General features: G+C 32.7%; 1 protein-coding gene and 1 long non-coding RNA gene across 19 annotated transcripts in view; one reads left to right on the top strand and one right to left on the bottom strand.

Moving 5' to 3' along the window:
* Positions 1–13,818, bottom strand: part of LOC102115922 (uncharacterized) — a 329,390-nt gene that overhangs the window by 7,518 nt on the left and 308,054 nt on the right. The window lies entirely within an intron of this gene.
* TMEM232 (transmembrane protein 232) overlaps positions 1–13,818 on the top strand; it is a 316,396-nt gene that overhangs the window by 111,544 nt on the left and 191,034 nt on the right. For 9 of the 17 annotated variants that reach the window (XR_012414003.1, XM_065546632.1, XM_073994018.1 and 6 more), the window contains 3 exons: positions 216–349; positions 12,603–12,726; positions 13,529–13,778. Coding sequence is in view for 16 of the 17 variants with exons in the window: in XM_065546632.1 (XP_065402704.1) it covers positions 216–349; positions 12,603–12,726; positions 13,529–13,778 (508 nt within the window). In the remaining variant the exon portion in view is untranslated. Of the gene's footprint in view, positions 1–215; positions 350–795; positions 2,299–12,602; positions 12,727–13,528; positions 13,779–13,818 lie in introns of those variants that run through there. The other 8 variants (XM_073994028.1, XM_073994025.1, XM_073994026.1 and 5 more) reach the window with 2 other exon arrangements.

Genomic DNA, 13,818 nt, shown 5'->3' with positions numbered 1-13,818 from the left:
CATGTGAAAAATACATACGTTAGGTTCAGGTTAACTATATGTACTTCAAAAATATGCTTATGTAAATTGCTCCACTTGGTGAAATATAAAGTGTAAGAGAATATGAATTTTCATTTGTATATTTAAAATTTATTTTCATGTTTGTTCAAGTCAGAGTATTCTTTCTCAGATATATTTTTATATTTTAATTCCTGAAACATTTGCAATTTAATCAGGGAGGATATGAAATTAACCACCTGCTCTGGCACTGTGTTGCTGCTTGGTCTTGTGTTCAGAATAACAGTCCTCAGTTGAATAATGTGCTTGAACATCTCATCTTCCATAAGACACAGCTTCAAAAGAAATGCTGGTAAGAGTGATCCTATAAATCCAAAGTAACTCATGGAGAAATCTTTGTGCTTAAATGTTAAATAACCCTTGTACCTAAATGTTAATCACACCTCAGTTGACTATGAAACAAATTTATAATCTCAGTTCCAAAGGCAAGGGCAATTTACATGTTTAGTATTAATTCATTTCATCAATACATTGTTTCTCTCTTTTTCTGTTTTGCTAGATATGCATGCATGCACTGCATGGTTTTTTTTTTTTTATTAAATGCAGTTTTTATTGACAAGAAATTTATTCCTGCTTTGCAAACAGCCTTTATATTCCAAGTTGTTAAACAGAAGCAGCGAAGTACAATATACTGTTGGAGAAAATATACTGATACTGTATTTCTTTATGCCTTACTTATAATGTATAACAAAAATGAATCTTAAAAAAAAATTTTTTTGGTCTCACTCTATCACCCAGGCTGGAATGCAGTGCGGCAGTGCCGCGATCTCGGCTTACTGCAACCTCCATCCCTGGGGCTCAAGTGATCCTCCCAGCTCAGCCTCCCAAGTAGGTGGGACCACAGGCATACACCACCATGCTGGCTATTTTTGTAGGGTTTTTTTTTTCTTTCTTTCTTTTTATTTTTTAGTAGAGACAGGGTCTTGCCATGTTGCCTAGCCTGGTCTCTGGTCTCCAACTTCTGACTTCAAGTGACCTGCCTACCTCAGCCTCCCAAAGTTCTGGGATTACAGGTGTGAGCCACTGCACCCATCCAAAAATAAATCTTGACTGACAAATATTAGTTTTCTCCTATACATATGTTAATTTAAGATGAGAAAAAGAAGAGTCATAGTTTTGGCATGAGTTCAGTGTAGGAAAGATTTTTTAAATTGACAATAATTTTATATATTTATGAGGTACAATGATATGTTAGGATATATGTGTATCTTGTGGAATGAGTAAGTCAAGCTTATTAACATATCCATCACCTCACATCCTTATCAATTTTGGGTTGTAAGAACAATTAAAATTTACTCTATTAGCATTTTTGAATTATGCTTTTTTTTATCATAGTCACAATGCTGCGCAATAGATCACTAGAACTCATTCCTCCTGTCTAACTGAAACTTTGCACTCTTTGACTGACATCTCCTCTTTTCCCCATCTTCCTTACACTCCATCCCAAGTCTTACACCATTCTATCTAGTTCTACAAGTTCAGCTTTTATAGATTCCACATGCAAGTGAGATTATGCAGTATTTATCTTTCTGTACAATGCTTATTTCATTTAGCATAATGCCTCAATGTCCATTCATGTTTTTATAAATGACAGAACTTTCTTCTTTTTAAAGACTGGATAGTATTCCATTGTGTATATATACCATACTTTATTTATTCATCAGTCAGCGGACACGTAGGTTGATTACATATCTTGGCTATTGTGAATAATGCTGCAATGAACATAGTTCAGTTATCTCTTCAACATACTGAGTTCACTTTTTTGGGATATATATGTAGAAGTGAGATTGTTAGATCATATGGTAGTTCTATTTTCAATTTTTGAGGAATCTCCATACTGTTATTACATCAATAATGTAAAAGGATTCCCTTTACTGAACATCCTCATCAACATCTGTTATCTTTCATCTTTTTGATAATAGCCATTCTAACGGGTGCGAGGTGATATGTCGTTGTGGTTTTACTTTGCATTTCCCTTATGATTAGTGATGTTGAGCACATTTTCATATATCTGTTTGGCCATTAGTATGCCGCCTTTTGAGAAATGTCTGTTCAGGTCCTTTACCCATTTTTTTCATTGGGCTGTTTGTTTTCTTGTTATTAAGTTGTTTCAGTTTCTTCTATATTTTATATATTAACCCTTTACCAAATGTATGGTTTGCACATATTTTCTTTAAATATGTGGGTTGTCTCTTTATTTTGTTAATATTTCATTTTGTAATTAAAGTAGACTTTAATCCATTTTGAGTTATCTTTACTATATTGTGTGAGAGAAGGGGCTAATTTAGTTCTGCTTGTGGATGTTCAGTTCTCCCAAAACCATGTATTGAAGAGATTATTTTTTCCCTATTGTGTATTCTTGGTAACTATCAAAAATCAATTGACCATAAATGCATGAATTTACTTCTGGTCTTTCTATTCTGTCACTTTGACAAATGTGTCTGTATGCTATTGCCATGCTGTTTTGATTACTATAGCTTTGTAATACACTTTAAAATCCAGTAGTGTGATGTTTCCAGCTTTTTTTCTTTTTGCTCAGGATTGCTTTGGATATTCAGAGAATTTTGTGGTTTCATACAAATTTAATTTTTTTTTCTGTTTCTGTGAATAATAACATTAAAATTTTGATATGAACTGCATTGAATCTGTAAATCACTTTGGGTAGTATGGACATTTTATCAACATTAATTTTTCCAATCCATGAACATGAAATATCTTCCCATTTAATTGCTTAGGCTTTAATTTTTTCATCAATATTTTAGATTTTTCAGTGTACAGATTTTTTACTTCCTTGGCTCAATTTATTCCTAAGTATGTTATTTTTTGCTATTGTAAATGAGACTGTTTTCATAATATCTTCTTCAGATGTTCTGTCATTAGTATATAGCAGTGCTATTGATTTTAATATGTTGATTTTATCACCTGCAAATTTCAATTTTACTGAATTCATTTAACGTTCTAACAGTCTTTTAGGTTGCTTTTGTAGACATTTTAGGGTTTTCTATGTATAAGATCATTTGGTCAGCAAACACAGACAGTTTTACTTTTTCCTTTCCTGTTTGGATGACTTTTTTTCTTTTTCTTGCCTAATTGCTCTGGCCAGGACTTTTAGTATTATGTTACATAGAAGTGGTGAGAGTGAGCATTCTTGTCTTGTTCCTGATTTTAGAGAGACACTCTCAACTTTTCACCATTGAGGATAATGTTAGTTGCAGGCTTGCAATATATGACCTTTATTGTGTTGAGGAGTATTTCTGGGGAAATTGATCAGAGGGCACTCCTTTCCAATATTTAAAGAGGATCACAGTTTTGAATTATTTTTCAATGAATATAGAAATAGTAATAACTTGTAATACCATACCAAGTTGAAAATGCAATTGCCATATATATTTATTTAATTAGTTCCTGGTTTTCAGCCTCTGGCAGCCCATTCTACACCAAAGGCCTTTGTATATGTAAATTCTAAGTCCCTCAGAATCAACTGCAGACCCTTCTAAAAGTCTGGAACATTCTTTATGAACAAAAGTTATTTTCCCACTTGTATTTGGAAGTTTGTGGGATTCCAGATTAAGTAAAGATTTTTGGAGAATGGCTTAAAGTTTACCTAATTTCCTTAAAAATACGTTAGATTAGAGTTCATCAATAATTTGTTCTGTCTCATAGTGTGATGGGAGACACCTAATGAGTATTGCAGTTTGACAAAGATTGCAATATTTTTTACATTTTAAAAATAAAGAATAGTATTTATAAATATGAAACTAAAATGCAAACAGATTATATTTACTACAAATAGCACTTAATATAATTTTACTTAATATATTTTAATACAGAATTCCTAAAAACAACAAAATTTAGAGGTTCTCATTGGTGCCAGTTAGGTTATTCTGGAAGTTTTGGTGATTCTTTCAGACCCTTTTTAATGATAGAAAGTAAGTTGTAGGAGATTCAAATATTTAATTTGGTTTTCAAAATGACAAACGACTAGAACTAATTAAGCTCTTGGAAAACTCTAACTGTATTTACAACACAACTAAAATTGCATTTTAACATCTAAAAATAAATGTTATGTGACTTTGTCAAATTTATTTAAAAAGTACTCTAATAATTACCAGATAAACAAGTTTAAATGATTGCCAAAACAGTAAATGTAGCTGATTACGAATATTGAATGGTGGAATTCAATTCTTTCTTTAACCGATTTTTAGATTTTGCTATATTGCATCCACATCTATTTAATTTAACTTGCTAATGATTTGTGTTTAAGGTTGCAAACACTGATGAACCAGTTTTTAAAAAAATATTTAGTATTTTATAAAGGTAGGGCATTCGAGACAATACAAAACTATTTTTATTTTAAAAATAAAGAAACTGAGGACAAATTTATTAGGCTTATTGATGAGTGGAACCAGATTTTAAGTTTTGATATAGCACTCTCTCCAGTGTATCATTCAACTGTCATGCTAGTTGCATTGTTGAGCAGATAACTGCTTTGAGACAGCCTGTTACTGAATCCTGACTTTTCTTTTTCTGAGAGAATATTTTGGAAATTATCAAGTGAAGAAGGGGATAGCAGTGTTTAGACAATGCTCAGTTAACAGAGGAATAAAGTGAAAAACACAATGACTGCTCATAACAGAAAGGAAAACAATAATTGCTTAAAACAGTACTACCAAATGATTTTGATTCTATTTTTTATATTTATTTATTTTTTTATTTTAAGGAAAAGATTTAAACTTTTTAAAAAAAATTAGTTGGCTCTAGCAAACAAAAACTATTGACATTAAAAGAATAATTTGTGTTTTTAGGTTAGCAATTTGACTAACTATTCTGTTAATTGTAACATTATAACAAATATTTTAAAATCAACTTTTCTCCTTACACAATATTTATTTATATAAAGGCCTATATAGGTGTGAAGAGGCCATTACTCCACATAAACAATACACACTGTAATATAATTACCAAAATAAAACCAGAAATGATTTTATATTTCTAGAGAATCTTTAATATTGGTCTCATATACTCCTAAGATACCACTGGGTACATGAAAAAAATTAAGAAAATGAACTGCATGCATTTAGAATGAAAAAGAAATATCGAGGCACCAGGCCCTGATGATACATTAAGACTTCATCAGGATTTGCTGGACCAAATAGTCTTAAAATTGTGACACTTGGTGGAAGGCACCTCTGGTTTAACACCTAAAATTCAATGCCAGTGACCATTAGCAGCAGTAACCTGAGCAATTTCATTTGCTGTACATCTCAGGAAAGTAACATAATGTTGAACAAATGTTCTGAGATTTAGAAAGCAAAGAGACCATTCAACTGAAGTATCTGAAGAAATTTTATTTATAGTGGCAAAAATTGCTTGTGCTTGTGCCCATGAAAGTGAAATATACTCATCTGCCCATTTCTGATGCTATTGGTCAGTAGATAATTCATCATGTATCTACCTGCGTGACTTCTTATAACCCCTTTTATAAAGATCCTACAATACAAAAAGAAACAAATAGAAGCAAATGGTTTCAGCTGAGCCTGGAAAAGAACAGGTTCAGGATCACAAAAGGACTCAAGGAAGGCAATCACAGAATTAGAGCAGCCTCGCTGGGGGACAGGGAAAATCTGGGGAAAGAAGACACTGAAGACAATAAATTATAAACCCGATGAAGTAAAGAAAAAGAGACTGCAGGAACCCCCTCCCAGCTGCCATGCATTGGCCTTTATCTGCCCATAGCTGGAGATAAGCAGCTTGCTGGAAGGCAGATTTCCATTTAATGCAGTTAAATTTTATATGATGCTTCATACTCTCAATGCTCCACCCTGTGGTTTGGCCTTTTATAAACGGCACCATTTGCTCTGGGGAGATAGCTCAAGTCAACGCAAAAGGCTTTCTAATCTAACATGAAAATAATGAATTGTGTTTATAATTGAATTATTAGCCAATGAAGACTGCTGAGAAAGGCAGTATGGTATTTCATTCAAGCAGTATGACATAAAACTGTATCTTCCAACACAAAATAACTGATTTAATGTGCTCCATAAGTGTATTCCAAAAAAAGCTTGACAATTTAAAACTGTCTTGAACATGGCAAGCGTTTTCCAGACATACAGTGTTTATGTTTGCATTGAAATGAATGAAACAAGGAATTCACTGCTTTGTATGGGTGGCAAGGCACTTCCTTTTCAGTTAGATCACTGATATCCACATTATTTATAACTTTGATCCTACTAATTATAATGTCCATGTGATGGTCTAACCTAGACCATTCAAACAAAAGTTTGCATCAATACTCCTTCATTTCTTGTGAACTGAAATGTCAATGTAGATTCTCGTTGTTCGTTTATTTCCTTGATGCTTCTTGATTCATTTCTTGGATTTCTTATTGATCCTTTGGTCCCTGGAGCCTATTATAACTTAGTCTGTATCAGGTAAATACTCACTATACCCACTATATATGCTGCTACATTATTGTACAGCAAAAAAGCAATGCAACCTGAAACCAGAAGACGTGAATTTTAGTCTTGTCTTTTGCTTCCTGTGTAACTTTGAATGTCGCTTCACCCCTGTGAACCCCAGGGTCTGTTTAGCAGTTGTATCGAGATAACAGCCACCTCAAAGAGCTTTTGAAAGATTTAAATGAGATAAGTAATATGAAAAACACCTATTAGACTGTAGTTCTTCCCTTCCATGTCCTGCCAGTTCATATTTGAACTAATTTTTCCCCCAGTCAGGCTCCTACCTCTTGAATTTCTACCTCAGTACACATCGTCATGCCCTTTCCTCCAGCTAACCAAATCAGACATCTTATCTTCTCCATCTCACTTTCTCCATCCAGTTCAGGATCTGACAGTGTTGTACGTACATTAACTACACTTCAAAACTGTTCCTCTGCTCTCTCTTCCCACTGTCATGACCTTGGTTTGGGCTCTTACTGTCTCTTGACTATTGTAGCTTTTTAACTTGTCTCCTTGCCTTATGTTCTTCCCCTCAACAATCTGTCATATACTGTGCTGCCAGGGCTATAGCATAACTGTGACTACAACACTCTCCAGCTTAAAATTATTTAATAAGAACTATTTTACATGATAACAGAGGCTGCAACCCCAATCAGTGTCTCATAAATTGCCATTATGTTGAAAAAAATTAAAACAAAAATGATGACTGAAAGATTCTGCTAGTAGGATTAATTACCACCAACCAATCAATAGCCAGAAAAGCCTGATGGGTCTGGGTGGAGGGAAACAATTAGCGCTCCACCTCTGCCTTCTCTGATGAGAGGGCAGTCATTACTTGTCTGAGGCTCCATCCCTTCACTCCCACACCAGCTTCCCTGGAACTCAAAGAATGAAGTCCTGTAAGCAGGAGAAAAATCCTTTTAACAGACAGGCTAAAGCCTACATTTTTGTCATCCATCTTTGCTGAGTAAAAAAATCAGGCAATGGCAAAGTAAATTTATTCGTAAACTAGTTTCCCTAAGTAGTAAAAATCAAGAATGAAGTGCTGACTGCCCTCTTCTCCATGTGCAGTAAAGACCAAGACAAATTTATTTACACGAATTCTCCCCTTCCTAGTCTGTTAATATAATCTTGAGTTCTGATAACATTATAGTTAACTAATTATTTTTAATGTTCTGTCTGCTCCTTAAAGAATGATTTATATATCTGCATTTAATTATTTGGTCATATTTATAAAATTATTTTTCTTTATTAAAACTTACCTATTTTTCTTTTACTCACCTGCAGCCATTTAACACTAGGATTTTCCTTTCTTAAACTGTTCAATACTGTTCATTTCTTTCTTAGCTTGAATAAATTTCTAAATATGTTTTTTGATTGCTTATTATATTAGGTAAGGCCATGATTATATACAAACCTTGACTAGCTATAACATTTATCACCATTTATTTTTTCCCTAAAAAGTATGATGTACATTTTGTCTGGTAATAGACTTCTATGATTACAGTGTTTATTTTTTGTTTGATTCCTCCTTCAAATCTCTAAATGTTGCTATGCTGTTTCCTAACACAGTTATGATGAGATATTCAAAGTCATCAGTCCTCTTTTTTTTAATCTGTTTAATTTTCAGTCCAGAATTTTTAAGGAACCTCTTTGTGATTTAGTAAGCAGGAGTTAACTGGCACCCTTTCTTGTCCAAGTTAGGAGCCTATTGAGGCAAATCCTGTGCTTTACCTAGAGAGAAACTTCACTTTGAGAAGCTGTGCACAAATACTATGGCTGCTGGTCTACATTTTTTCAAGGTGTTGTATTGACTACTTATAGTTCATATGTGTTCCCAACTTCTGCCTATCTGATGCTTAGGGTTTTTTTATTTATTTATTTTTATTTTATTTTTTACATTATGGTGGGAAAACCCATATATTTCTCATGGATAACTGCATTAAATTTTGGACTTTTTGTTATTAGAAATATTTTCCTTTAGTTGGGCCCCATTTACTTCATAACTTAAAATTTTTCTCCCTCCCTTCACTCACTCACCTTCCTACCTCCCTCCCTCCCTCCCTCCCCTTCTTTCCTCCCTTCCTCCCTCCCTCCCTCCCTCCCTCCCTCCCTTCCTTCCTTCCTTCCTTCCTTCCTTCCTTCCTTCCTTCCTTCCTTCCTTCCTTCCTTCCTTCCTTCCTTCTGTACTTAGATAGTAATAGGTATGCTTTCCACATTTTCCTCTAAATTATGAAATACTTTTCTCTGTTATTTCTGTAGTTAACTTCCTCAACTATAGATTTTAATTATATTTTTACATTTTAAATTCTTTGCAATCTCTTATCTTACTCTACTACCTTTCATCTAAGAATCAAGGCTTTTTATTGTGGTTTATTATTCCTGGGCTTTATTAAAGATGCCTACATGTCTTGTAAAAATAACTTCTAGTTCCTGTAAGAAATCATTTTCAGAATTATGACCCTCTCTGAGTACTGAGACTAATATTCTCTTTAGCCTTTGCTGTAATCTATTTTCCTCGGTCTTGTATAGGTCCCTCTTCTTCACTTTCCAATTACTTATTCTAGAACCAGGAGAAATATAGAAAAACAATATTTTTAAATAAGAGGTCTGTATTCACAGCATTCATAACAAAGTTGGTAAAAATTACAACACTCAATGTGTAAAATGATCAGGGAGCCTCCTGTGTTCTCCTTACTCTTTGATAGTTTACCTGTGAGGAAAAAATGCACTTCTGTATTCCAATTTTATCGTCCTCCCTCCTGCCTTCTCCCATCCTACATGTGTATAGGCACTGTATACTACCCTTTTCATTACCAGGATGTTATCATCTCTGAATAAATATGGAGAGATGAGAATGAACCCAGGAATAATACTCTCACTACTTAAAAAAAAAAATCAGTATCTCAAGATAAAGGATTGGCTGCACTTTCTCTGATTCTATGCAAAACAGGGTAAACAGTAGAGATTATTATTTTTTAAAAATGTTTTTTTCTCTTACTTTTTTGGGGAAAACAAGGTTGCTGTGTTTCAAGAAGTGGCATGTGGTTGCTCCTTATTGCTTTGGCTTCATCAGCTTTATGGTTTATGGAAATTCCTTGTAAGTTGCTATTATTAGTGATGTCTCATTCTGTTTTAGGGATCATGTGGATTTTTGACATTGTCAGTGCTTTCTGGAATATCTGTTGCAATGTTGAAATAAGTTGGCAAGGGTTGCTACTTAGATATTTTAATTCCATTTAAACATTAAAATCTTCTAATTGAGGAAATGGATATAGAGGAGTAAGAAGAATCTAGGAAAACTTTTAAATGCTGATGTTTCTAACTTCTATAAATGTGTGCATGTGTGTATGTATATATCATTATTTTAGACAAGCCAGTAAAACTCTGGCTCAGTTTCTTTATTTACAAAATTAGAGCAAATCTATAATAGTTGCATATTATTTTGTACAACTTTAATTTCACGGCAATGTAAAACCAGGTCAATATGCTGATACTTGAGACTTTCTGTATTATAATGAATTCACAAAGAAGCTAGTGCTGTATGGAAATTTCTAGCCTAATCCAATTTGAATTCCATTCTATGTGCATTGATTTTCAATTTTACTTTTGTTTTTGACAAACTGTACTTTATAAGTATTGATGTTTGTTTTTGATGAAAGCATTTTCATTCACAGACAATTTTGTGATCAGCAGCATTAATTGAAAATAGTGTGTTTCTGAGCATTTCTCTACCATAGGTGGCTAACACTGATGGATCTTTTTCAATCCATAGTTCAATCCTAGGTTAGCTACAATTTTCCAGACTTAAAAGAGAAAAGAAGAATCAAAACCTTCTGATTATGAAGTATATTCAAGGGAAAAGAAGTTTTATGAACTCTATGAGTATCCTCTCTTTTAATTGACCATAATATGAAGTATAAATGATAAGTCGTCTGGGGAATGACTTAGTTTCCCTCTTGGTGGTCATCTGGATGGACTTCTCCTTCCAGTCACTCTATGACTTTAATGAGAAAGTTATCAAACTCATATCTTTTTTATGTCAAAGAAATAGTATGTTTGTAATTGAATTCAATTTAGCATTCTGAATCTTGACGTTTTACATGGAGTATTTCATTCAAATCTCACAATAATCTCTAAAAAGTGAGTTTTGCTGTATTTTCTTTATAGACAAGTAAATTAAGATGAGGTAGGATACATAAGTTGCCCTATAACATATGCCTAATTAGTGGCAGAGCTAAGATTTCATCTTGATGTTTCTGACTCTAAAGTTCATGTTCATAAGCATCATGTTAAGTGCATCAATTAGGATTTCGTCTTCTTTATTTGGCAGAAACCTGACTACAATTGCATAACCCAACAGAGCTTTCTTTATTGCACATGACAAGTAGTGCAGTGCTGATGTGAGTACTTAAGGAAATCTTCAAGACCCAAGCTTCTTCTAGCTTCCTTTTCTGTCTTTATAGCAGGTGATTTTTGTCCTCCTTGTTGAAAGAAGGCTGCTGTGCCTTATGATATCATGGAATATATGCACTACAAGCAGGAAGAAGAGGATGAGCAAAGGAGAAAAATAACACCTGTTATTTAATTAAAAAATTTTTTTCTTAACCAGAAAAATAATAGTTTGCCTGGAAGTCTTCATAATATGCTTCCTTTTCTAGCTGATTAACCAAATCTACACTGTATGGCTATTCCAAGCTTCAAGGGAGTCTAGGCAGTCAATTTTAAATCAAACTTACTGAAATATAAATTAGATACCATGAACGTCATACATTTATGTACATAGGTCTATGACCCTGGGGAAATGTATACACTCATGTAATCACTACTCCAATCAAGATACAGAGAATTCCATCTTGAGGGGGCTAACTTAATTGAGCATATTGCCATTTTGAACAAAATGCATGTTCCATTAGAAAAGGAGACAACTAGTATTAGGGAGGGCAATAGGCAGCACCTGCCACACTAAGATTAAATATTGACGTTTATGTAATGGTTTAGAAAAGCAGAATTGCAAGACAGAAAATACTTCTTGGTGGGAGAAAACATGAGTTACAACTAATCTAGTTTAAAAAGGGAACTTGGACAAGTCCTTCGGACCTATTTATGTCTCAGTTGTCTAGTATGAAAAAAGGTCTAGAGAAATCTTAAATGTGTCAAAAATTGTTTTTCGAATCAAATGAAATAATTTATGTGAAAGCACATTGATATCTGTAAAGCCCTAATTAATATAAAGAATTGTCTTTGATTTTCATAATAAGAATGGTTTGATTTAGAAAATGATGATGACCTTGAACTTATGGGCCTGAAATATCACAGTTGTGAAATTCAAATAATCTTGTAAAATATACTAACTTTTAAATTTATTAATGGCCTACAAATCAAGACAGTAAACAGCTATAGACCAAAGTAATTTTTAATTTGAGCTCTTATCAGTTCTTTTTCAAACTATTTTTTGTTTAAGTAAAAATATCACAAATATATAATTTTCAAAACATTCAAAATATATGTACATTTATAACTAATAAATTCTTGTGTGATTTCCCAGTTTTTTAATATTTAAAAAATAATAGTCTTCTATTCATGTGAAATATAAATTTTATTTTGAGAAATTGTACTTTTTCCAAAATCAAAGAGTGTTGAATCTTTGGAGTATCTTAGAAGAAGGCGGTTTTTAAAAAATTGCTCTGTTTTGAGAAGAAAACACGCTCTTGAAATTCACCTTGTGGAATCAGTTGCAAGAGGTTAAACATTAAAACCTATTGTGAGTTTTTGGGGGTACTCTACAACCAGAGCCCCTGATTGCCTGTTGTTCAGGATCTATGAAGAAATGTGATTATATGTAGTACTTATTACTCAGATTTGTCAGACCACTACTCTGAACTCAAACATATTACCAAAATGTGTCTCATCTTTGAAGATTTTTACCATAATAAGTGAGAACCAATACTAATCTTTATTGAAAATAAATATATCTTGTAATCCAGACATGCATTTCCTCTGACCTATTACCTTTTTTTACATTAAAAAGTTGATTATTATTATTTTCCATTACAATCTTTATCCTTTCGTCCATAAAATTTTCAGGTTGGATTCAGTACTGGCTTTACTGGTCCTTGGGGAGGCTGCCAAATTAAACATGGCCTGCTTGAAAGCTTTAATGGACATAGTGAGAGATTTTGTTTCAAGCATTATGTCTGTTCAAAATCAGGTAACATTGCTAATTTATATGTGAAAAGAGAACCGAAGAGAAACAGATTTTATTTTTTCCACTATTTAAATTGTATATTGTATTAGGGCATATAATATGCATAACTTTATAATAATAAATTTAATTAAATATAAAAGCAAATTCACAGTTACCATTTATCATAAACATTTTTCATTTTCATTACCTAATATTAAAATTTATAATTTGGTTGGGGTAAGATCACTTATTGAAACATTTCTGTATTGTTGGTTATTAAATTTGTTTCTACTTGTTCACAGTTAATTATAAGTAATGTTGAATTGTTATTCTCATACATAAAATCTCTATCAACACTTCTATTTCTTTACAGTAGGCTAATAAAATTAAATTACCAAGTGAAAGACTGTGAAGTTTCTTTCAAAGTTTTTGGGCAAGATGTCCAAACTTTTCTCCATAAGATATATTAATAACTTTCTTGCATTCCTATGAACAATAAATGAAAGTGTCACACATTAGAATTGAGCTGTACATCAAAAGGTTCCTTTTGAATATGATATGGAAAATAGTATCTCATTGAATTAATTTACATTCCATTGACTGCTAATTAAATTGTGAAGTTGTTCTTTATATAATTATTAGCTGTCTATATTTTTTATTCTTTGAACCGTATTTTATGCAATCTACTCATGGTAAACCCATTTTTTAATGAACACATTTAGAAATATTAGTTTATTACGGTCTTTTAACAATTATTATAAGTACACTATATAGTTATTGATATGCAAAGACATACTTTGATGATCGGATATCTATTTTATTTCAGGGAGAAAGTTACAAGGTAGATGATTTTTCCTGGGCCTGGAATGTAGTCTACATATATACAGTAATTCTTGCAGAAATCTGCTTGTATGCAGCCACTTCTGATTTGCGAAAAACTGCTCTAATTGGTTTCTGTCAATGTAAAAGTTCACGAAAAAATATTTTACGCTTGGACAAATCAGTCCCTCCAGAATTAAAGGAAGCAAGTATTTTAAGTCTTTTGGAATATTTCTCTTCAAAAATGTCAGAGAATTGTAAGTAGATTGTTTTTAACTTGGATGAGTAATATTTTTT

This window comes from Macaca fascicularis, chromosome 6 (assembly GCF_037993035.2).
Source record: "Macaca fascicularis isolate 582-1 chromosome 6, T2T-MFA8v1.1".
NCBI lineage: Eukaryota > Metazoa > Chordata > Mammalia > Primates > Cercopithecidae > Macaca > Macaca fascicularis.
Note: the sequence above shows the minus strand (reverse complement) of the source record. Positions and strands in the feature narration are given on the sequence as shown.